The 25,162-nt window shown below is 43.8% G+C and overlaps 2 protein-coding genes across 4 annotated transcripts; one reads left to right on the top strand and one right to left on the bottom strand.

Annotated features, from left to right (window-relative positions):
• Nucleotides 1-1,012: 1,012 nt before the first annotated feature.
• On the top strand, nt 1,013-3,123 carry LOC137432776 (prostaglandin E synthase). Its single transcript, XM_068124976.2, has 3 exons — nt 1,013-1,238; nt 1,632-1,714; nt 2,880-3,123. Exons 1-3 carry the CDS (start codon nt 1,113-1,115, stop codon nt 3,121-3,123), a joined length of 453 nt encoding a protein of 150 aa, XP_067981077.2. The 5' UTR covers nt 1,013-1,112.
• MRI1 (methylthioribose-1-phosphate isomerase 1) lies at nt 2,526-25,154 on the bottom strand. Of its 3 annotated transcripts, none has more exons than XM_078783594.1 (7): nt 24,888-25,092; nt 18,439-18,674; nt 16,562-16,731; nt 13,477-13,653; nt 12,802-13,026; nt 12,367-12,534; nt 2,526-4,196 (listed from the first exon to the last, which is right to left on the bottom strand). In XM_078783594.1, the coding sequence occupies exons 1-6, from the start codon at nt 25,017-25,019 to the stop codon at nt 12,407-12,409; spliced, it is 1,068 nt and encodes a 355-aa protein (XP_078639720.1). In that variant the 5' UTR covers nt 25,020-25,092; the 3' UTR covers nt 2,526-4,196; nt 12,367-12,406. The 3 variants fall into 3 exon arrangements, with proteins under 3 accessions (XP_078639720.1, XP_067981080.1, XP_067981081.1); XM_068124979.2 differs by lacking the exon at nt 2,526-4,196 and adding an exon at nt 11,012-11,616 and having other exon boundaries at nt 24,888-25,154; XM_068124980.2 differs by lacking the exon at nt 2,526-4,196 and adding an exon at nt 11,012-11,616 and having other exon boundaries at nt 13,579-13,653.
• Between the last annotated feature and the right edge of the window lie 8 nt (nt 25,155-25,162).

Below are 25,162 nucleotides of genomic sequence, written 5' to 3' on the forward strand. Positions count from 1 at the left end.
GAAGCAAAAAGCGGGGTTAAGCATTCATGTACATAATATGTTCATGTCTGCATTTCAGTAAAGTAAAGTGTGTGCCGTGTCTGCATTTTAAAAATTCCTTTTCTCAGCAATAGTTGGTCCGATTGACATGAAATTTTCACCAGAGGAGGGTCTCCTCCTGTAGAATATTTTAGTGAATATTAAGACGTCATAGCTCACGTGGTACAGGCGCCATCTTGGAAAAACCCGAAAGCGTTGCACCTCTATATCTTCAAAACCGCTTTAAGGAAAAAATTGAAACGTGGCTCATTGTAAAGAACTCCATATGGGGAATAGGTGTTGTTAACGATGACGTCATTGGTGCCATAATTATGACGTCATAATTCGACAGGGACAACACTTAATCTGATCAGTTTGAAATTTATTGAGCATGATATATGCAACAATTATTTAGAGAATATAAATTCATGATGTCATCGCTCACGTGGTCTCGCAGCCATATTGGATCAAAAAAAAAAGAAACGTTCAAAAACAGAGTTGGCTCACATCAAGTTGACTGCGCGGGGTAAGTATTCTATGAATACCATCCAGTTTTGAATAATTGTTTGGTTATTCCCAAATGAGACTTTATTTGAGCCCAGGGTCTTGTTGAGATGTTTTGCCTTCCTTGAGTGTGGGTACCTTGAGTCATTACCCTGCTGTATAATCAATATGACTTGCACTCAGTGGGAGTGCTGTGGTCTGGCTATGGCACATTCTTGAAACGTGCCAAATGGCTTCCTTTTTAAAGTTTCCTCTTATTCCTTGCATCCTGTGACATCATTCTTGCCTTGTTACCGCCTTCCTTCCTTTGTGTTCAGTCGAATATGGTAGGGTAAGTTTATGTTGAATCTAACGATTGGCCCCAAATGGATGATGGTTTTGAAGCTGCTCAGCCGCTGGAACAAGTGTTTTAACCACTGATCCCTGCCTCAAAGAATGGGGTAAATGAGGAATAAGCGATGAGAGGATGGGGTTAAAGATGACAGTGGGAGGATTGGAGGCGGATTTGAAAAAACGTTTTTTTTATAAATGACGTCGGGTTCCGCCCCTCATCTTTATAACAGCTGTTTGCGCGGTTTCCCCGGTGCACGATGGAAGGATTTGTCAATGTGTGGGACCTGGAACAGTTCCGTTGCTTCTCTTTCTACGCAGTTTTGCTGTTGCTCAAAATGATCGTCTTGGCTGTGATCACGGGCCAGGTTCGTCTCCGCAAGAAGGTGAGATGATCATAATGACAGACCATTATCGAGGACCGCATGGTTCGATCAGCTGCTGCAACTCCTCTAAAAACTCGATCATTTTGGGGTGTTGTGGAGTCGGTAAATAATATTACATATAACATCCTTAAAGGATTTATTACTAAAGGTTCTTAATAAGCTACGAACTTGATCTCACTCCACCAACTCTAAGCTTTGCTAGATTGTCCTCCAGGTGAGTCTGGATCTGTCCCTTGACAGTTACACCTGCGCTAACCATGTGGGACATTTTTGAAACAGACTGGTGACAATGCACAGACATATTAAAGTTGCACGTATTAAATGAATCCCATTTCCAGAGATGATGTGATAAACTTCCAACGACGTTTATGACCTCACTCCACCCCTCCTTAGGCTTTTGTAAATCCAGAGGATGCAGTGCGCCATGGAGGTGTCCAGTACTGCCGCTCAGACCCTTTGGTGGAACGCTGCCTCAGGTACTGGACCCTCTTGTGAAACTTGTTACATTCAAATAGAAATAAGAAATTTAAAAGAAAATTTTACATTGATCTAAGACTCGTGGAGGAGCTTGTGGATGTATCGCATGCAAGAACTAGGACACTCGGTCGAGAGCACACCTCCGCCACGCTGAACGGTTTACGTTTTGTATCCCATTGATAGGCCAGATCTTGATTTAGACCTGAACCAAAATCGAATCGGCTTGTTCTTGTAACCTACCCAACAAATCCACCAATTTTTGGCATAAGTCGTCCACAACTTTTTGAAATGTGATGGTATTTTTCGTTTTTGGCCCTCTCACTCAATGGTGAAGAATCACTTCAAAAAAAAAAAATTCTGATCCGGATCCACATTTGAATGATCACCAAAATTGAATCGGTTCTCCTTGTCACACACCCAACCTGTCCACCAAGTTTCGTCCAAATCTGTCCACAACCTTTTGAGATATTGTGCTATTTATCATTTTTGCCCCATCTCTCAATGGTGAAGAATCACTTTTAAAATTATCGGATGCAGATCATGAATTAACACCAATGCGGGTCGACTCAGCCTGTCATCCTTCTGAGGTAGGCAAAATGAATGCTGTAAGGGGGCACTGCGTCAGCGGCACAGATGCAGCTAAGCAGCCATAGTTTGAATACGAATGAATGAGCACCAATTAGAAGGACATTAGTCGACAATGGCCAAACATGGGGTATATGGGATCGAAACCCGGGTTCCCTGCACCATAAGCCATGGCTTCAGATGGGAACCATCAGGCCAACCGTTTTTTTTTTTTTTTTTTTTTTTGTACTTGTCAAAGTTGTTGTTGTTGTTGTCAAAGTTGTAGTTTGTAGTTGTTGGTGTACTTGTCAGAAAGTTTCCCTCAAAACAGTCAGAAGGTCCACAAATCGCTTCTCTTTGAGACATGGTAAAACGTCACAACAGTTCTGGATTGCCGTTTTAACTCGATTTTATACTTTGGGCAGAAATTGCATTAGTCAGTTTTGACCGCCGATGACACCACAAGTCACAGATGCAACCTGAAGGGCACCTGATTAAATAACAATGCACCCACATTTTATCAATGAACTGCTGTCGAATGTTAAAGAACAAGTCTCTAATGAACTTGTGTTCTCCTTTGCATACCATGCTGTCACGCAGGGCCCATCGTAACGACATGGAGAATATCTACCCGTTCCTATTTGTCGGTGCCCTGTACGCCATGTCTGGCCCACTGCTGTGGTTGGCTCGCATCCATTTCATCACTTTCACCACAGCTCGCATATTGCACTCCGTCGCGTACGTGTTGGCACTGCCAGCGCCGACTCGCTCCGCCTCATATCTCCTCGCTCAGGCGGTGTCATTGTCCATGATTCTGCAGCTCTTGGTTTGGTACCTCTGGTGATAATAACTACCTTAAGAATGTAAACATGGGCTACCTTAGAAATGCACTACAGCACTGTTTTTATTTCTCCTTCCTGAATCTTTGCATAATCCCAACTCTACCTGGGAATCTATAAGATGAAAACGACATTCTTACAATCACGGTTGAATGTCTCCATGTGCCAGAAAGCCCAGGAAATTCTCACAACTTGGAAACTTTTCACCCCGCAGTGTGAGCCCTTCACACGCCCAACATGAGCCAGAAAAAGCATTTCCTGGCAATAGGGTCTCCAACGATGACAACCCGATCATTGTGGTTTCTCATTTGGAAATTTCACTTTCCATACAGACTGCACAAGAACCAGAGCTGTGTAACAAGCAATACGTTGATTTTTTGGGAAACTACATTGTAAAACTGAGGTTTACTAAGTAAAAAGAAACACTGAGATTATACAGGGTGAAACACATTTTCATTATGTTGTAACTTGTATATTTGACATAACAACAGGCATTTTAAAGGCCATTTTCCCTGCAAGAGCGGGGGTTAGCCCTGCGGTCCCCATGACAATCTTCTCCATTTTGCCATATTTTCTGCATCTCCCCTTGTTAACCCCCTTGCCCGCATTTCTTCTTCGACCATCTTTAGCCAAGTCTTTCTCGGTCTTTCCCGTCCTCTACTTCCTTCCACATTCATTTCCATCACTCTTCTCAACCAGTCACTTTCATCCTTCCTCAACACATGACCAAACCATCTCAAACTGTTTCTCTTCACAGCATCCATCACAGGCTCTATTCCCATCATCTTTCGCAATTCATCATTTGTCTTCCTCTCTCTCAACGATGCTCCACACATCCACCGAACCATTCGCATTTCCACCCTTTCCAGCCTTCGTTGCTGCTCTACGTTCATTACCCATGTCTCGCTCCCATAAATCATAACACTTCTCACACATGCAGCATATACCTTTCCCTTCAGCTTCAACGACACTCGCCTCCTCGTCAGCACGCCACTCAGTTCCCGAAACTTCTTCCATGCACATCTCACTTGAGCATCCGTTGCCGAGTCTGATCCACCTTCTCCATTCAGCATGTCTCCTAGATAACAAAATGTTTTCACACTTTCCAGCTTCACGCCGTCTCCAAGATCCAACTCAACATTTCCTTGATGAGTTTCCATCCAACTCAACATTATTTGACATAACAATTAAACAAAATTGGCTTAATATTGTGTAGAAGACAGAACAACTTTTCATTTAAACACAAACTGTAGAAAAACTTTTGCTAAACATTAATGCGACAAAGTTATGGCATATTAAACATATCCAGTCCTTTGTTTCACCCTGCACTTTATAGAGATGTTTGGCTTTTCATTGAAAAACAACAATTTCGTCATAAATACAACTATAGTGTATAATTCTTCATCACTGTATAAAACTTAAACCTCCACAAGGTTTGGGCTTCCTCCATGTGGTCCACATGTCTTAGTTGCCCCTGTGTATTATTTATACCTTGTTTAAATGTCAGTATATATATATATATACAGTATATATATATATATATATATATATATATATATATATATATATATATATATACGTATATATACATATATATATATATATATATACGTATATATACATATATATATATATATATATATATATATATATATATATATATATATATATATATATATATATATATGTGTGTGTGTGTAAAACAAGACCCAATCACGTATCTCACCCGTAATTTGAGGGAATAGCCAATCGGCTCTCACCTAATAAATTACCCCACATGGCTAGGATTTCCCTAAATTGAACGTATGCTCTTCCAATCAAAGAAAGGTGCACAAAGTAACCAAGAAAAGCTACATAAGGTAGACCCTTTGCCGTTTCAAACCGTACCTGGGTTCCTCTGCAGCTGCAAACATTCACAAATAGTACGTAGATACATGAGAATTCCAATGCTGCATGCCCCCCTCAGCCGCCGGGCCAGTTTCATCAATTGCTAACGAGTCACCATTGACGACGTAGACAAACGCGCAACACCGAGGCTCTCAAGCATGCATCACATGCAATACCAATAGCAATTAAAATATAAATACCAAGAACCAATCACATCTCTCGTCTGGAAATGGAAGGAATAACCAATCAGCTCTCACCTAAACAATTACCCCAGGAGGCTATGATTTCCATAAATGAACCAAACTGGATTTCCAAAAGGCTTATCTTGAGCAGATTTCTTCAGCTTATGCAGCTTTCTTTGGCTGGAGGAGCATGGGGGTTTATATTTATTTATATATACTAGGGCATGCCCGTACGTGGGTGCCCGTTCCTTGCCAAAAAAAAAAAAAAACGCTACCCGTACGCTCTACCCCGCCCGTACGCCCGTACGCCCGTAAACAAAAAAAACAACGCTCTTCGCTTCCGCCCTTCGCTCTGACTGAATTGGGAGAAATAATGCGCATAAGAAATCGAGAAATTATTATTTTCTCCGGAAGAAATCGAATTACGAACCGTAATGGCGCACGCGCTCGGCTCGGCTCGCTCTCACATCGGCCACGCCTACGCAACAACGCGTTCTGTGATTGGCTGCCGGAAGTGCAGTCTTCACTGTCCGGAAGGTCGCAAATCGCAGTTACGATGAATCGCAAATTAGTTTTAATTAGTTTTAAAACATAGTTTAACGGCAACATAGTTTTCCAACGTGAAATAAATGAATACGCTCTCAAATGTGCCGTCCGAGGCAGAGTCTGTTCGCCACGTTCGGCACACGTGATAGCTCGCTGCTCTCTGATTGGTTGAATCGTTTTTTGGACATAGCTCGGTAACTACTTCTCCGATTAATATGAAACCTTGAAAAGGCACATCCTCGGGTCCCCAGCAATATACCTGGCAAGTTTCAAGTATATCGGACCCGTGGTTGTCGAGAAACAGCGGTCACAGACATACAAACATACAAACATACACACAGAGATTACTGGAATTATAGATATATATATATGTATATATATATATATATATATATATATATATATATATTTTATATATATATATATATATATATATATATATATATATATATATATATATATATATATATACATATATATATATACATATATATATATATATATACATATATATACTGTATATACATATATATATATATATATATATATATATATACATATATATATATATATATATATATACATATATACATATATATATATATATATATATATATACATATATATATATATACACAGTACATATGTATATATAAGAGGTGTGTGTGTGTGTGTGTGTGTGTGTGTGTGTGTGTGTGTGTCGCCATATTTCTCACAGATGGCCGAACGGAACTTTTACAGGTTTGTTCGGGAGTGTTTAGGCAAAGAACGAGATTCTTTTTTAAAATCGCTCTAATGCCTAAGCCTTTGAAGCTATGTGAAAGGTTATATTAAATGATCCCCAACCTCATTCCATCGTGGATGTAGGGAAGCATTTTAGGCCACCACAAAAGTAGGAAAAAATCAAAATATGATTTCTTCAAAATGCCAACAGGATCAGAGCAGCACCGGATACGCTAGCTAGTAGTATATACACTACTTTTTATTTTGCAACACAAACTGACCTGACGAACGTAAATTAAAAGCAGAATGTTATCCAACATCATCATGGGTAACAAGCCATATGGACCATGCTTTATTGTACCTTTGAAAAGATGAAAAGCTCATTGAAAAGCACTGCATGAGTGCACTGGCAGTTAAAGATGTTCTCCCGGAATACACCATTCGTTATTATAACCAGTTAACTAAGTGCAATCAGTCTTGGCCTACTTTGTTTTTCTCATTTCCTTTAATGAGATCAAAACAAAAGGCCCATTTTGTCCTCATCGCAGACATGTCAGTGACCTCTGCTCATTTCTTCTCCTTCAGCCCTCCCATAGTCCCATGCTTCTCCATGATATACATGTTCTTCTAGTAACCCACTCTGGGTTAAACTGCCTGAATCAATGCATATTGTACACCTCCACTCCTTTATTCCTCTTTCCTCGTGTTTGTGGAACTTTATTCCGAGGATTCCTACCCTTCCCTTCAGGGCTTCAAGGAGAGGGTGCACCACAATCCCACATTGTCCTCTATCCCTACCCACAATATTTATGATACCCCCATTAGCCCATCTTCTACTTGCAGGTTTCTGTCTCCTCCCCTCATTTCCTGTTTCTTCCTTCTTTTGCTTATTGTGCCCAACTGTTGTCCCATGGTCTGTGCTCGACTGCTCTATACTGCTCTCTGCACCCCGGAGGATATGCTATTTAATTATTTGTTTGTCGCCAATGGGCATCACCTTCATGTGCCCTCGCCACACTGCTGCACAAGTTCCAAAAGGAAACTGTGGTTTAAACTACCAGTTGTGGTTTGGCATAAGGACCTAAAGCTGTTTTACACAACCAATGAAGGGTCTTGTGTGGTTACATGTGACTGTTTAATAGGCAAGGGCAGATCTTCAGGGATACAATAAGTATCGGAAATGAAATGCCTAATGATTTTGATATGCTGGAAGACTAATGAGAAAAGGTGTCTATGCAGTATTCAATTTGATGGTGTTACATATCTATGTGAATGTATGTGAATTACTATTCAGGTCTTTGCTTATCAATGTGTAGTCGATTAAAGGTTGTTGTGATTAAAGGGTCAGGAGCCCTTCTGAGAAAAGGAGACCGGAAACGGAAGAAGAAAAGACACGAGGTCCTGGAGAAGCGACGATTCTTTTTCTTTCCTCGCGGAGCTCGGAGGCGGGCGGTAACGATTGAGCAACGTCAGAGAATCGGCGTTTCAAAGCCCGTCTGGCGAGAGGAGTTACCGGGACGTGTAACTACCCTTTGACACGTCAAGTCACTGTGGGTTCGTGCACGGAACCAAGCAGCTGGCACAGTTCGCCTCGCCGTCTACAAGGCCGCGTACGGGTCGCACCTTGGGCCGCGCGCGCTGGGCAAGCCACGTGTTGCTTTGCCTGCTTTACATTACCCGCTTTGCTTGGCCAGGAGGTGCGTGCTGCAGCCGTTGTTCCCGGTACGGGACGTGCCCGGTGAAAGCACGTCAGGAAGGGTCCGTTCAACCGCCCACATGCGGAGATCGAACTACAGGAGTACGGAGACATTGTGAGAGACATTGACCACGGAGGGAGTCGGGAGTGGGGCTCACGTGAGGAATGTATAAGATGGCCATCTTAGAGTTAATGTAGATGAGTTTACATCTTTGTACTATTGATTGCTGATTGTTGATGGTTGATTGCTCGGGGAATATATCATTGATTATTCCGGATCCTTGGTGTGGGGTTTTTTCTTGGTTGGAATTCATATTGATTGCGTTACTAAAGCGCATACATAATAAATCTTTCTGGCGGAGTTCCTCTCACGGTCCGGGGGTCACCGAGACCAGGTAGTCACCGGGAGGACCACGTAACAATGGGTTAAACTTTCTTTTCATTGTATGTTGGTTTCTCACGCAATAGGAAAGAGTTTTCAGATCCTAATTAAAATTCTATTCAAACAATTCCTCCATTTGTTGTGTGGTATAAATGTGGACAAGGACCTCAATGGAAAGACGGAAGAGTCAGTTTACATTAACTTGATGAATTTGTACTGCCTGCATTATCATTGAATGGCAGTACATGTTATCTGCAGGGCCGGTGCAACAACTGGGTAAACTAGGCAATCGCCTATAGCTGCAAAAAAAATTAGTGAGGGGTAGGGATGGAGGAGGGGGACGGGGTCGGCAAAAAAATGAATGAATTCTTCAAGTATTGATCTACTAATATATATATATATATATATATATATATATATATATATATATATATATCACTTACATCTATAGAGACTACAGATGTAGGTGTTGTGGCTTCTTCAAATAATAGTTAATGTTGGAAGCATTTTTTTTTTTCATACTAATGTTGGAAGCATTCAGGGTCATGTTGGGGTCCAGGATGGGAATGCCTGACTTTGGTAGTCATAGCACAGAACAGATGGCACACAGGTCAGTGGGCATGGCAGGTAAAGCAGGCAGTTGATGGTGGTACAAGACAACAAGGCCGGCAGCTAGGTGATGCAGGCCGATGACACGGCTGGCAGGTCGGTTATGCAGGTATGGGCTGGGGAGCAGACAAGACAGCTGGTTTTGCACTAATCTGTCAAAACCTAACCTATCTCCCCACCTGATATATCTATTCTCCCACCTACTCGGTCCCTCAAAACTATGCTAACCCCTGGTTCTTCTACTCCACAAATACAGAAGTTTTATTCATACTCATGCATAGTAATCATTTTCAGAAGTCTATTGTGGTGGGGGCGCAAAGCTGAAAGTTTGCCAAGGGTACCTAATACTCTTGCACTGGCCCTTGTTGTCCGAGTAGGTTTCATGTTATTGGAACTGGGTGGCATCTCAGATGAGGTGGATATTTTACATCATTTTGGATTGAGCACTGTGTACAAAGAGAATCTCAGACCTTTCAATGTGGTGTAACGCAATACTTGGGGTTTGGGTTTATGGGGTCCACTTGGTAATGGTTGGGGGGGTGGGGGGGGGCATTGTTGTGGAAGAGTATAACAGTGAGTTGCTTGTAGGAATAGAGAGAAAGCAATAGTAGTTGTGTGGGAGAGTGCAACGAATAAGATGGTGTAAGCTGAAAGGATTGCGATAATCACACATTTCCCAGGATTAGATTCCAAAACCCAAAGCAAACAGGTGTTCTGTGCAGGCCTGTTGAGACGAAACTGAAACGACATCATTGGTTTTTACGATGTTATCATCATTATAAAATGAGGTCCAGAGTGTGGGTTTAATTTCCATGAGCTCACTACATTGCACATACGGTTATTAACAAATGCTGTTGTGTTTATAAGTGATTCCACGACAGACTGCTGCAATTAGAACTGTAACCAACTATGGTATATGAGTACAACTCTGATATACTAGAGTTCTAACTATACAATTTTTGTCAACTACTCAAAATGAATCGAGCTCCCTTTCGGCACCTTGAGTAGGATATTCTAAGGGCTCACTAAGTATTCATTACAAACCTCTCTGGCTGTAAATAATGATGGATTGGAGTTCCAAATCAAGTTTTAATCCCACATGCATATGTGAATATGGGAGTTCAGAGTTTGCCAATCCTATCGGAACGGAATGTTTCCAAACCATCACAAAGCCAAATGAAGAGGGTTTGGGCATTTCCTCCCACTGAGCGATTCACATTCCACTTCTGGATAATGTCACGAGGCAAAAATCCAATATAATTGTACGTATCGCCATGCGATGTAAAATCAAATGGCACACTCATCATGTGATTTTAAATCAAACTGGAAAAAAAATTAAATTAATTTGACAATTTGAAATCAAATGATTCTCCCATAAAGAGTAATTTTCCTGTTTGGAATGATTTTCAATTCTGTTTGACTGACAGACAGACAAAAAGACTGAAGCAATTACTTCACTGCACTGCATGCATGTCTGCTCGGGACGAGATTCCGTACAATTCGCCACATTTTGAGACAAAGTACTGCTAAACTGCAGGTTCTTGTTCCTATTCGTGTCCCGACTTGTGTTCTACAGTGTTCAAAATAAAGAATTCCATTTAAATTAAGTAGTTCCTCAATCATAGACCGACAGTGAACTAATTGCTTAACCCCGCTTTGTGTTATGCCCATGGGGTAACTACAATGGCCTATTGGTGATCTTGGATGGTAGCTGTTTGATCCAGGATGGAGAGGAAAGGAGAATACTTTGTTCCAAGTATACAAGGCCCAAGTAACTTTGTTCCGGGTCTACAAGGCCCGAGTACCACTTTCTAGCCCTAGTGAGCCATCATCTCCCCACACATGAGCAATCCTTTACTCCTCCGTAGTCAAGTGCAAACGGATTTTATTCACGACTATCAGGAAACTCAGAGCATACTCAAAGATTACATGAACATTATGATACGTCAAATTGGTCTCTACATAAATGCCTCGAAGACAGAGTAAGTACATCAGTCTTAATCAAGATCAAGTTGTAGACATAAAATCACTCAATGGTGAAAACATCAAAAAGGTTGACGAATTCACATACCTGGGAAGCAACATCGCCTCCACAAAAAGAGATGTCGACATCAGACTTGGAAAGGCTTGGGGAGATTTAAACAGTCTAGGCAAGATTTGGAAATCTGCGCTTCCAATAGAGCTGAAACGAAACTTCTTTAGAGCAGCTGTTGAATCAGTTCTTGTATATGGGGCAATTACATGGACCTTGACATCGTCACTAGAAAAGGCCCTGGATGGTGCATACACTCGCATGCTCAGAGCAGCCCTTAACATCTCATGGAAAGAGCACCCCACAAAATATGAATTGTATGCAAAAATCCCACCAATCGTAGATTAAGATTTGCTGGGCACTGCTGGAGAAACAAAGATGAACTCGCAAGCGATGTTTTACTTTGGTTACCAACTCATGGCAAACAGGCACCAGGGAGACCTGTGAAAACATATATAGATCAGCTTACAAATGATACTGGGTGTCTGGTTAACGAACTACCTAATGCCATGAGTGACAGAGATGAATGGAAGAAACGTGTCATGGAATGCCGAGCTAGCTCGACGCAGTAAGTAAGTATGATGCGTCAGACAACTTGCATCAAAGTAACACAAATCACTCGTTTGTGACAACTGTAACTCCATGAGAATAGCTCCAATTAAATTCCAGTTTTCCTTCATTTTCCAAGCATTCCATAACAAAGTATCCCATTCATGTACACTTTGTGTTATGTAATAATTACCTTACTTCCTTCATTTCCACCTGTTTTCCTATAATAATTTTATAGCCAATGATGGGACTTCAGATGTAACAAGTGATGGATGAACACGTCGCAGGTTTACAATCTGATACAAAGCTGGTCAATGAGGATCAATAATGGCACAATAAAATATGCCATGAATCAATACCACATTAATATTTGTGTCTGAGTCTTACCTTGTACAACAAAATTTATAAATCGGATAGACGCTTTCTTCCATGGGGAAAGTTAAGGTACAAACATTTGTTAAATTAGAGTATGAACTACACCAGAGATTTTGTAAGTGGTGGGGTAACCAGGGGAGAAAAGGGGTGTTGAGGTGAGGGGAGCTAATGAGGAAGGGTAGTTGTGGTTTAGGAGGTTGTGGGAAGGGAAGACATGCAAGTACAGTCTTGAAAGCCCCATCCTCACCATACAAGATGCATTTGTACCTTAAAGAACAGTCGTGACAATGGACACCTGGTAAGCGAGCTAGCTCTTTGAAGCCAGCAGAGCTGCTGTGAGATCGGCCGCTGGAAAGACCCCAAACTCGGTAATGATACCACCTGTAATGAGGTTTGCTGGCGTGATGTCAAAAGCTGGATTCCACACATCGATACCTGCAGCATAGAGAGGAAGAGTAGTTAAGGCGAATGAACGGGAGAGTAGATAACAAAATAAATGGTGAGGGAGGAAAGAGAAGAGATCAAGTGGTGACATTTTGTGATGGAATAGATCAACTTCGACATTTTAAGGCACCATAGAGCAATCACATTAGTGCGGAGGTAGCTGTCCAATTTGTTATACAAGTTAAATGATAGAGTGACCGTACAGATGAAAGAACCGTGCTCTTAGCATTGCCAAGGTAATCAGATCCACATTGGCACCTTGTGCAGCGATCCTTTGCCCGTTTATGTGGGTGAGCTCAGCGGCCGCCCGTTCCTCGATGACCACCGATGAACCGCAGGGCAATTTGGGATCCCAAGAAGAGCAAGGAGCTGCCACGTAGAACGGAATCTGGTGGTGCTGTGCCGCCAGTGCCAGAGAGAAGGTGCCCAGTTTGTTTGCGACGTCTCCGTTTGCCACGATCCGGTCCGCACCGACCACCACGGCTGGGGAAGGAAAAGTCCACTACTTCAAGATGGTGGCAAATTACCTTCTCATGTTGCTCCACATACTTACGCAAAACCCTTTACGCATCACAACAAACACTTTGCTTCCTAAATTTGTCCCCCCTGAACTTTTCCAGATTTTTCCCAGAATCTATGACAGATTTATTAACTGGTTTGTCCCTTGTCTACCTGTCCTCTTTTGTCACAGATAGTACATCAACCATCGGAAATCAAGTGTGTGTCACTGGTTGTTATCTCCATATACCGGTTCCAGAATGTGGAACAGATCCCTCACAGGTCTCAAAGTATCCACCTTCATGTGTGTGTGTGTGTTTTATAGCAGCAACGAGCTTCGCAACTACGAAAGTTCCCTTCAACCACTCCCTGTGTTCAGCACACTCAAACAAACAAGCCGTATAATCTTCACTGTGCTCTCCTTTGCTCACTGACCCGTGATATTTTTCCGAGCCATGGCGAAAGCAACTGCACTGTCGGGCAGCAACGTGCCAGGAATTCCCTCCACTACCAGCTCGTAAGCCGTGAGCCGCGCACCTTGGTTATATGGGCGTGTCTCCGTGCAGTACACTCGCTCGAGTGTACCGGCCTCGTGCAACGTCCGTACTACTCCTACAAACAACACCACACATTGTTCTATGGTTACAAGTCAAAATTAAATCACTTTCGCGGTTTAAACTTGGATCTCAAAAGTTAGGTAGGTCGGCCCATACTCTTGATAAAACATCAGGAAACATGAACGTTTGACAAGTCATGAACTTATTCATGAACTTACATGAACATGAACTTACAAGTCATGAACCTATTCATGAACTTACAAGTCACAAAGACAAGTCATGAACGTTTGCCTGTTAAATGGGGGCGACGCTTTAAAATCTGAATAAAAAATAAATAATAATCTCATTGTGGGAACAATAAGATATTTAAGTATTACGCATTCAGGACTGTACAAATGTATTGCATTCACGTCATATCCATAATCACAGTTACTTCTCAAACATTGACATCTTGATTTAACTTGCTCATCCAACCCAACCATCGACGAAGGCATATGTTTTCAGGTTGTCCGTCCGTCCGTGATAGGTTTTCGTTACCGTCATAACTTCAGAACTGCTGGAGGGATATTAGTCAAACTTGGTGCAGGTATGTATAATGATTTAATGAGGTAAAGATGAACTGATTAGACTTTGGGGTCATATGTCAAAGTCTGTAATAGGTCTATAACTTGAGAATGGCTGAAGTGATCCAATTCAAAGTTAGTACAGGTATGTATAATGATGTAAAGATTAAATGATTCGATTTTGTGGTCAAGAGGTCAAAGGTCAAAGTCTGTTGTAGGACTAACTTGAGAACTGCTAAAGGGATCTAATTCAAACTTGGTACAGGTATGTATAGATTAACTGATTCGATTTTGGGGTCCTGAGGTCAACGGTCAGAAGTCATGTCAGGTACAAATGTGATAACCTGTGAACAGCTGAAGGGATTTAAATTAAAACTTGGTACACATATGTATAATGATGTAAACATGAACTGATTAAATTTTGAGGTCAGAGGTCATGTCAGGTAAAAATGTGATAACTTGAGAACAGCTGAATGGATTTAAATCAAACTTGGTACAAGTATAATAATGATGCAATAATGTGGGCAGAGGCATATCGGTAGACGTCGTGATGTCGAACAGTGTTGTTCTAGTTTCAAGCATAGACCGACGTCTGTCAGACAGACAACCACCACCTTTCGAGGCCATTTTTCCCCGCAAAGCGGGGGTTGGCCTTTTTCGGGCACCATGGTTGTTGTTGTTTTTTTTGGTCCCCCTTTTGAAGCAATGTTTTACGGCCGGATGCCCTTCCTGCGCCAACCCTGTTTGTCGCCTTTTACGACAAACAGGGAATTACCAGTGAACTGGTACTCAATTAGCCGACCTCGGAAGGATGACAGGCTGAGTCAACCCCCCTTGCGTTAATTCAGCGATCGACCGGGATTCGAACCCAGGATCCTAGGATCCTAAGCTGGCACCCTAACCGCTAAGCCAACACCAGGCTAAAAAAGCCATATGTCTGTCAGACAGACAGAATGAACCAATTGCTTAACCCCGTTTTGCGCTAAGCGTGTGGGGTAATAATAAAGATAACACAATGCTGTGATAAGAGCAGAATCATTGACATGCAAGAGGAGGAATATGTCAATGTAGTCACATTTGGGAAGAATAAGGAATTCTGCAATCCCCAGTTTGCAATTCAAATTTTTATGAATAGTCAAATGAAACCCCTATCAATTTCATCATTATGCAAGTCCAACAAATTACTTTTCCTTTTCGAAACCTGGCCGGATTATTTATTGTGCGCGCGGGAAGGTTCGAGGCCATATCTGATCGGGGTTTAATGACTCGACCCACAAACACAAATACAGGACAAGCAAAATCCACAATACAAGAATGAAATGCAAAAATAAAGGATTTAATGAAAATAAATGCTAGAGTAATAAAAACGAAATAAATGGTGAGGTAAAAAAAACTATTTCCTAAATTGAGACGTCTCCACTCAGACTCTTATACAAACAAGGGGAAAGATTAAATAAAAATAAATGATGTTTCTGCTGGTCGGCACTTAGCTCTGTCTCAATGAGGCGGCTTGGCGTTCGTCGCCTCCAAACCACCGCGGGGGAAGCGCACAAGATGGCGCGGAACTGCGCCTGTGGCCAGCTGCCGGCGTGAGGCAAGCAGGCAGGATCCCTCTTTGTTTCGCTTGAGACTCCCTCCTTCTCCGCAGAGCATCACTGTCAAACAAAATCTCCTCCTTCCACGTTGCAAAAGTCCCAAAGCCCTGACATGTCTCCTCACCAGCGCACCCGAGACAACAGCGTCCACTCGAGACGAGAGCCAGAATGAGAGAGAGAGCAAGATGGCCAGACACGTCTTTTTCCTTTCAGCTCTCGAATATTCCACCCTGAAGTCACACTCTGTCCAATCATGGAGCGCTACTCAATCACGAAGGCTGGGGCATGGCCTCCCCCTTACGAGTCATCGGGCGGAGTCTTGTGTATGTTCAGATGATGTCGTTGGTCATGAGGCGGGGCTGGACTGGCACGATCGGTAAATGAGCTGGGTGTTGGTTAGCCCTGGTGGCGTTGTGAGTGAATCGAGTAATTTGTTGTAGTTGTTTGGCGGGCTTTTTAATTGTAATAAAGACGGAGGGAAGATCACAGGGGAAAATTACATACTGGAGAATTAATCTTTAAGCCATATAATTCCTTAACACAAAGCAACGCCCCTTATGGCGACATGCAAACGTTCTTACCCGGACAGACGGCCTACTTAGATACATCGAGATTCCTCTACGAGACACTCGGAGCATTCTAATCTACACGATTCTATCTCAACTAAGGTATTTCATTGTTTACCCCCACAAACGTAACAATATTATAACCATCTACTCTGAAAAGCATTCAAAGAACCTGACTTTCCATTGCCTCCTTAAAGTGGTGAACACACATCATCCAATTTGGCAGTGTGCATGCTTACCCAGAGCTGTGCCATAGCCGCACGTTGCCAGTGCCCCCGTGTTGCAGTGTGTCAGAATGACAATTTTCTGACCTCTGGTATGTTCAACGATGTGCCGTGCACCATGCTGTCCGATGTCGCGGTTCACCTGGATGTCTCTTTCGGGAATTCCTTCGATTTTGGTGACCAACCTGCAGGAGTCAGCACTCACATTGTAAGGACGTAAAAACTGCATGCACACTAAACTGTCCACGTCCAGTTTTGTGAATTGCCATTCATGGTTCAGTGGCTCGGTCATGGGATGGCTTTGTTGGGATGATCAGGGGTCCATGTGCTGAGGTTGAAGAGTTTTCAGATGACTCATGCAGCTGATAAGGAGTAAAAGTTAATCTTGAAAATGAACAGATACTTCATAATGCAAATGTCATTTGTATGCGTGCACACACGCGTATAAGCACAAACACAAACACACACAAAGAACCTCACTAAGATAAATAACAAAAACATCCCCGGGAATATTACCACACATGAACTACAACGAGGAAATCCGGGTTTTTGGTGACGATCCTGAAAAGAGACTTTGGAACAAAACTATGAAAAAGTTGAACATCTTGGTCCATGAACTGTGATCCCTTACCAAAGAGGAGGTGGACACTATGGGTCCTGGGAGGACTCCGTTCCACCTCCTGAAACCCACAAATGGAGGTAACAACCAACAACATACACATACACCAAACTTTAACCATACAATATATTGTTGTGAATATGAGGAGTGTTTTTTTTTTATTGCTTTATTCTGGACCCTCCTGCCTCCAGTCTGTGTATAAAGGTCAAAGGTCGTTCCGTAGTTATTTCATAAGCACTCACGTTAGCCAATCATAGATTTCCCCCTTGTTGACAGTTATTTCCTTATTCTGTGTATTAGGCTAAGGATTTGTCTTCCATTAATTGACACTCCATTGCACCGAATTCAAATAAATAGATCCCCTTTTATTCCCATTCCCAAAGCCTTTCCTGCCTGCAAACCGCATTTGCTGCAGCTGTGGGTTGCTGTTTTCACCGCGACTCCATTACGCACGAGGTAACCTCGGAGAAGAAAGGCGTGTCCCCACCTCGTCATAGAGGGGAGGAGTGAGTCAGCCCCACTCAACCAACCAAGAACAAGGGGTTGGACTTGGAGAGGGTGTGGAGAGAAACATCGAGTAGGTTCGCGAAGGTTCAAGGGCGTGGCATATATAACCCGCACGACGACACCCCCACTAGAGACGCGCAAGGAGAGAGAAATACGTGCGACGATCACGCAGGCAGGAGATCGGAGAGAAAGACACGTCAGACGATTTGGAAAGAAGGGGAGGACCAAAAGAGCCCGAGGCGTGCAGCGACAACCAGCCCCTGCCGCGTGCAACCAGATACATGTGCCGACGTCGCCCTGCTCGCTCCCAGCCTGACAAGGACCGGCTTGCTGTGCGCCCTGCCAAGCCTTCCAGCTTGTGGTTCGACCTTCTCCCTCCAGCAAAAACCAACCTGCAATTTCCCCATTCGTGTACGTGAGTTTGTTCTGTGTGTCTTGTCCCTGGGTTAATTAAGACTGTTAATAGGTAAGCTAACGATTTCACTGTGTCTCCTGTTTTTTTCCATTTCCCTGTATATAACCTTGACTGCTCCTTTTGCTTTAGTGTGTGTAAATAATAAATCCTGTTATTCCTCTGTACGTCTTCTTCTTCCTCTTCACATTCGGTCGCTTTAGAGGTTTCCATATTGAATATCTGTGGCGCGATTTTGGCCAACCTTCAGGAATCGGGTTAGTCGGGGTAACTGTTCGGGTGCGGCGGCCATCCGCTCGGCCAATTAACATCCTAGCCGCTTCCGTAACAATATAATGATGAGGGCATTCTCACCAATCTCTCACTCCTACTGCTGTTGAACCCTCTTTCCTGATCATATCCCTTAACTCCTCCTCCAGTGCCTGCGCCTCGCGTGTCATGTTCACAGCAGTCGGACGTGCAGACACGAGACATGCCAGCTTTTCACTGACAAATTCAGCAACTTCTTCCGTTGTGGAAAAGTCTTTGTGCACCAACTCCACAGCAAGGCTAAGGCAGCCAACTGCTGCGATGGCTGGGGCACCACGAACCTGCAGCACACATGCATACACAAGGACACACACGGTGATATGATACGCATACATGGATGCACACATGTAGACAGCACTTTTTCCACTTAGCACCAGATGAACAGAAGAGATGCAAAAGAGGTGGTGAGCTGTAGCATAGATGAGAAAGAGACCGTCCTCTATTGTCAAGCGTATTCCACACATGAGGCATGGGGGATGAAAAAAGAAAACGTTTTGGAGGATCAACTGAAAACTTCAGAAGATACAGAAATATCAACTTGGGAGCAACTCATGGCAGGGTCAGTGTCAGACACATTGGTCAGCGTCACACATTGTCAGAAAGTGATCCTTGTAAATAAAGGAAGGAATACTTTTGTCTGTGGGAGGACTCCAGTCCAGCTCACACCCGCTAAAGGAGATACAACCAACAGGTTTTGAATTTTTGACTCGTTCTGGGATCCAAACGGCATTACCTAGTACCTTCTTCATAGCACATTCAAATCACCTTGAGGGTAATGTAGACTGGAGCAGGCAGGTGATTTTTATTTACCATACTCTTTATTTAATGCGTGGGAGCTGCCTGAGCAGTTTCTTGGCAAGGGTTATATTGGGTGGTTGCCATTGCCTTCCTAGTGGTAATTTTTCTTTTTTTCTTTTTTTTTTTTGTATACTGAATCGAGGCTCGTGAAAGAGCTGACATTTACTTCACAAACAAATCAACCAGACAAACAAAATATATAAAAAGAGGGAGCGGAAGACAAGAGAAAGGAAAGCACACAAACACTTGAGTTGGCCATGCTTTAACCTTTTAAATGCTGAGCATCAAGCAAATAATACCCAATGCACAATTATTATAACCTCCGCCACCAAAGGTGGATGGAGGTTATGTTTTCACCACTGTCTGTCCGTTTGTCTGTGAACAAAATATCTCAAAAAGTTGTGGACGGATTCGGACGAAATTTGGCAGAGATGTAGCGTATGTGACAAGGACGAAATGATTAGATTTTGGTGAAGATCCGGATTCGGATCCGGCTACTATAATTTTATAAAGCGATTCTTCACCATTGGGAGAGAGGGATAAAAACGATACATAGCAGGATATCTCAAAATGTTGTGGACGGATTTTGATGAAACTTGGTGGACCGGTTGGGAGTCTGACAAGGACAAATATAATCGATTTTGGTGAAGATCTGAATATGGATTCGGAGATGAGAATTATTTAAGTGATTCTTCACCATTGAGTGATATGGCCAACCAGGTGGATGTATGCTCTCTACTGAGTGCCGTTCTAGTATTGTTATGGTTTTGGAAGACCCTGGGTAATCACATCCAACACATAAGGGAACCGTGGAGTTTAGAAATATCCAGTGTGTTTTGTTGAGCTACCCTCCCCATCGTATTGGTGAAAGGGAAAGATGCGTTGTGAATGTAGTTAGAACTAACCCAATGGGGTTAGTTCTAACTACTTATTCTTTTCCTCATTTTCCAACTCTGTACTTGAACCTCATTCTCAAGGTTTTGGATGAGGGAAGATAAGAGATGGTGCTGAACAGCTGTTTTAAAGACCTGGAGGGAGGAGTGGGATTGAAGGGAGTGAGGGAGTTTGTTCCAGAGGCGGGAGTAAAGGAGAATGAAAGAGTGAAGGTGAGCAGAGAGCCTTGATTTTGGCAATTTCACCAGAAGAGGGTTGCTGGCAGCTCTTGTGCAACCTGTATGAATATTTGGGGGACAGAGCACAGATAGAGCTGGGGGAGCTAGGCTGGATAGGAGTCGGTAGAAGACAAACACCACCTACCTGTCTGCGGTGAGTGAGTGAAAGGCCCTCACAATCAGCTTCATTGCAGGAGATTCCAATGATTCTGAAAGCTTTGGTTTCAACAGCGTGAAGCCGAGCTAGGTGTGAGGCAGGAGCACTGGCCCAGAGGGGAGAACAGTATTCCATTGAGCTGCGGATGAAAGCCTTGTATGTGGTGAGGAGCTCAGGTGTGCCGAGGAAGGACTTCGCACGATGGAGGATGCCCAGTCGGCGACTGGCTTTGGAAGCCAGCTTGGAAATGTGGTTTTCCCAGGAAAGATCATGGCAGATAGTGAGACCCAAAAGCTTGAGCGACAGAACTTCTTGGAGAGGATTGTTGAGAAAGTAGATGGGAGGGTTGTCCAGTCAGTCTTTTCGGAGAGACATAGTAAGTGTGAGATTTGTCAGGATTGAAAGACATGTTCCACTTGTTTGACCAGTCGGTGATTTTGTCCAGGTCTGCAGAGAGTGAGGAGGCTGCAGACTGCCGATCTGAGGCATGAGGAATGGAGCGGCAGAGAGTGGAGTCATCAGCAAAGAGATAGAGAAGATTTTCCAGAGAGTCGGAGAGATCATTGATGAAGACCAGAAAAAGCACAGGGCCCAGAACACTGCCTGGGGGAACTCCAGCCTGAACAGGAAGGGGAGATGAGAGACATCCATTCAGGGCCACACGTTGACTACGACCAGACAGGAAGTCCGCAAGCCATGTGTGGAGATTTCCATGGATACCATAGGAGGAGAGTTTGGTGAGCAGAGCTGGGTGCCAGACCGTATCGAAGGCACGTGATATGTCAAGGGAGACAGCTCTGATTTCCTGTTTGGCATTGAGGACCTCCATCCATTGTTGAGACAGCCGAAGCAGCATGTCCAGAGTAGAATGACCTGGTCTGAATCCAAATTGAGGATTGGAGATCAAGCCATTGGAGAAGAGGAAGGATTTGATATCCGTAGCAATGATGGATTCCATGACTTTGCTGATAATTGGGAGCAGGCTGATTGGTCTGTAGTTGCAAGGGTCTGCTTTTGCACATTTTTTGTGTAAAGCGGTAATGTTGGCTGATTTCCAAACTGATGGTAGATGACCTTGAGCAAAAGAGAGGGTGAAGAGAATAGAGAGAGGGTGTGAAAGAGTGGCAGAGCAGGATTTTAGGCCCCGTGGGCTGATGCCGCCTGGTCCAGTTGCAGAATCAGAGTCAAGGTTTGACACAAACTTCTCCACCTTGTCAGGAGAGGACACAGAGTCCAGGAGCAGCTGGGTAAGATGGATACAGAGAGAGATGGGTTTGGGACACAATATTTTGAGGAAAACACAGAGTTGAGGCATTCGGCTGTGTCACGTGCGGTGTCAGCTGTGTAGCCCTTTGAGGTGAGGGAGGGGATGGAGGGGGAACAAACACCAGAAACAGATTTGACCAGACACTTCCAGGATTTGGAGGAAGGAGACAGGTTTGAGAGTTCAGTCTTGAGAGTAGAGAGATAGTACTTCCTGGCTCTCCTGAGGGTAGACACACACTTGTTCCGAGCTTGGTGGAAGGAACAGAGATTGCCTTCAGTTGGATTAGCCTTCCAAGAGGCAAAGGCAAGTTATTTCAGGGCAACTGCCTCACCACAAGATTCAGTTTGCCATGGACGGGAGGAAGGGCATGACAACTGAAGACGAGATGGGATAAATCTGTGCATGAGAGAGAGCAGTTCACTTTGGAAGAATTCCCAGGATGAGTTGATGTCAGAGGCGGTAGAGATGGGAGACCAGTCCAGATGATTGATGGCTGCTTGAAGACCGTGCCAGTCAGCCTGAGTGAAATGCCAGACTCGTCAACGCTGAGGAGGCTCTCTGAGAATGGCCAGAGAGATGTCCACTTTAACAAGCACATGATCAGAAAAACCGATTGGAGAAAAATGGCGACACAAACCAACGGCTCTCTTATATAGTACATATAAGAGAGCCGTTGGTCTGTGTGTGTCACCATTTTTCTCAGAGATGTCTGAACGGATCTTGGTCAATCTTTCCGAGGTTCATCAGTGAGTGCCTGAGAGTGTTTTGGGCAAAAAAGAAAAAGAATTGGAGAAAGAAAAGTTCGTTTTTTTGGATTAAAAAACAAAAAACAAACGCTCAATAGTGCCTAAGCCTTTTTGATTAAAAAAAAAAAAACCACCTTTAGAGGCCATTTTTCCCCGCAAAGCGGGGGTTGGCCTTTTTCGGGCACCGTGGTTGTTGTTGTTTTTGTTGGTCCCCTTTTTGAAGCAATGTTTTACAGCCGGATGCCCTTACTGCCGCCAACCCTTTTTGTCGCCTTTTACGACAAACGGAATTACCAGTGAACTGGTACTCAATTAGCCGACCTCGGAAGGATGACAGGCTGAGTCAACCCCCCTGGCGTTAATTCAGCGATCGACCGGGATTCGAACGCAGGATCCTAGGATCCTAAGCTGGCACCCTAGCCGCTAGCCCAACACCAGGCTGATTAATGACAGTTATATACAAGTCCACATTCACATAAATAAATACAAAACAATTACCAGACATTTGAACACAAATAATCAAACAATTCCGGAAGCAGTCAAAGTTGGTCGTCGGGCTTCTTCTTCTTCTTCCTGAACGTCATCAAACTTAACTCAGAAACGTGATCAACTATACAGCATGTATTCAATGAAAAGGTAAAATGATGATTTGACATTTGTGATGGATTCTGATTTGGATGGAATTGTTTTTCTATTATATTTGCCCTCATTTCAAATATGTTGATGTTTCTTTTTCACTTGAGCAACCCTGGGTAAATCCAGCTACAAACGCTTATATACTTTACTTGGGGTGCAAATACAAATAAAACTTTGTCTGGGGGGTAACATAGGCTATGTGGCCACGGCCTCATTCGGGGGCGTGGGGGAGCGGGAGAGGGGGGTAAGTTCCCAATGTAAATGTGTACTGTGTAGCGCCACCTGGTGATGATGGCAGAGGGTATTACAATTTCCTTTTTTACCTGGGCAATACTGAGGTTAAAGCACTCTCTGCATGGGTAAATTTTTCCTCCTTCCCTTCCCCCCCCCCACCCCCCCCCCCTCTGCCAAAACGGAGGGGCTTGTCAAAGCCACCCATCCCTCCCCCAAAATATGTATATGTAGTAGATCTTTCCCCTCCCCACCCCCACCTCTCCTGCCTTCCGCTCCCACCCCCCATGCTGGGAACTCCTGCTAGTATTTAATATACTAGGGCATGCCCGTACTATATATAAGCTAGGACGTGCCCGTACGTGGGTGCCCGTTCCTTGCCAAAAAAAAAAAAAAAAAAAATTTGTGTAGGGGTGTGTGTGTGTAAACATCCTAGGGCGTGCCCGTACGTGGGTGCAAAAAAACATGCGTGCAAACAACAACAACAAAAAAAAACTTTGAAACCACGTGGCAGTAACGACCACAGAACCCCCCCCCTCTATTTACATGAATGGTTTGGTCCATTCGCAACGACCACAGAACCCCCCCCCCCCCTCTATTTACATGAAATGGTTTGGTCCAAAGCGAACGGCTTGCGGTGTTTGGTAAAGAAATCGCCATAGCTCGGTAACTACTTGTCCGATTAATTTCAAACCTTGAAAAGGCACATCCTCGGGTCCCCAGCAATATACCTGGCAAGTTTCAAGTATATCGGACCGGTAGTTGTCGAGAAACAGCGGTCACAGACAAACATACACACATACACACATACAAACACACATACACACATACACACAGAGATTAATGGAATTATAGATAGATAACACACACACACACACACACACACACACACACACACACACACACACACACACACACACACACACACACACACACACACACACACACACACACACTATAGATCTCAAAGTATATATTATACACGGGTCCGTCAGTTTTCCAGGCTTTTCCCCTTTCCCTTTAATACAGTATATTGAACTGAAACTTGGTAGGGTACATGTGCTGCAAAGCAATTCTCCCTCTTGTTTATCTTTCTTTCCCTCTTCCTCTGTAGCTGCTGCTAACACAATACATTCGTTTGGGGAAGTTGTAAAAAGAGAAACGAGTAAAACTGAACACGACGACCCAGACGCGACGATCATTGCTCGAGTGATACGGCAGCAATGTTTCCATGGAGACCGCCATGTTGTTAAGCGGTGCCGAGCTCTCCGTTCCGTTACCGTGCTAGCTTGAGCGCTTTGAATGAAGAGCCGCTTGCTAACGGAACACGCTCCTGCACTCAGATGACCATACTGTACAACGCACTGTACAACGCACTGTACAACGCACTGTACAACGCACTGTACAACGCACTGTACAACGCACTGTACAACGCACTGTACAACGCACTGTACAACGCACTGTACAACGCACTGTACAACGCACTGTACAACGCACTGTACAACGCACTCTGTGTGCCGTACGACACACAAACCGAGTTTTAGCACCTTCATGTCTCGGATGGCGTGCCACGCGTCTTGCACCCCTCCGACCATTTCATACTGCGCACTTTGCGGGAGCAGAAGCTGGTTCAGGATCGAGAGCTCTCCTCGGCAGTAATGGATCGCTTCCAACACCATGGCGTGATACAGAGCGAGGATGACGACTGACGAGGTGAAAGTTCAGGAGTGGGGGAGGATTACGGGGCGGAGTGATGCGAGGACGGAGGCGGAGTTATAGTGTTGGTGTGTTTGTTTGCTGCTCCCATCGAAGAGGCGATATA

The sequence above is a fragment of the Myxine glutinosa genome, chromosome 8 (assembly GCF_964187855.1).
Source record: "Myxine glutinosa chromosome 8, kmMyxGlut1.1, whole genome shotgun sequence".
Taxonomy (NCBI): Eukaryota; Metazoa; Chordata; class Myxini; order Myxiniformes; family Myxinidae; genus Myxine; species Myxine glutinosa.

Coding starts and splice junctions, on each gene's coding strand:
- MRI1 (XM_078783594.1), bottom strand. CDS start 25,019: ATGGTGTTGGAAGCGATCCATTACTGCCGAGGAGAGCTCTCGATCCTG. Junction 18,675..24,887: donor ACGCCATCCGAGACATGAAG/GTGCTAAAACTC, acceptor TGTGTGCTGCAG/GTTCGTGGTGCCCCAGCCAT. Junction 12,535..12,801: donor GCAAAGGATCGCTGCACAAG/GTGCCAATGTGG, acceptor TCTATGCTGCAG/GTATCGATGTGTGGAATCCA.
- LOC137432776 (XM_068124976.2), top strand. CDS start 1,113: ATGGAAGGATTTGTCAATGTGTGGGACCTGGAACAGTTCCGTTGCTTC. Junction 1,239..1,631: donor AGGTTCGTCTCCGCAAGAAG/GTGAGATGATCA, acceptor ACCCCTCCTTAG/GCTTTTGTAAATCCAGAGGA. Junction 1,715..2,879: donor TTGGTGGAACGCTGCCTCAG/GTACTGGACCCT, acceptor GCTGTCACGCAG/GGCCCATCGTAACGACATGG.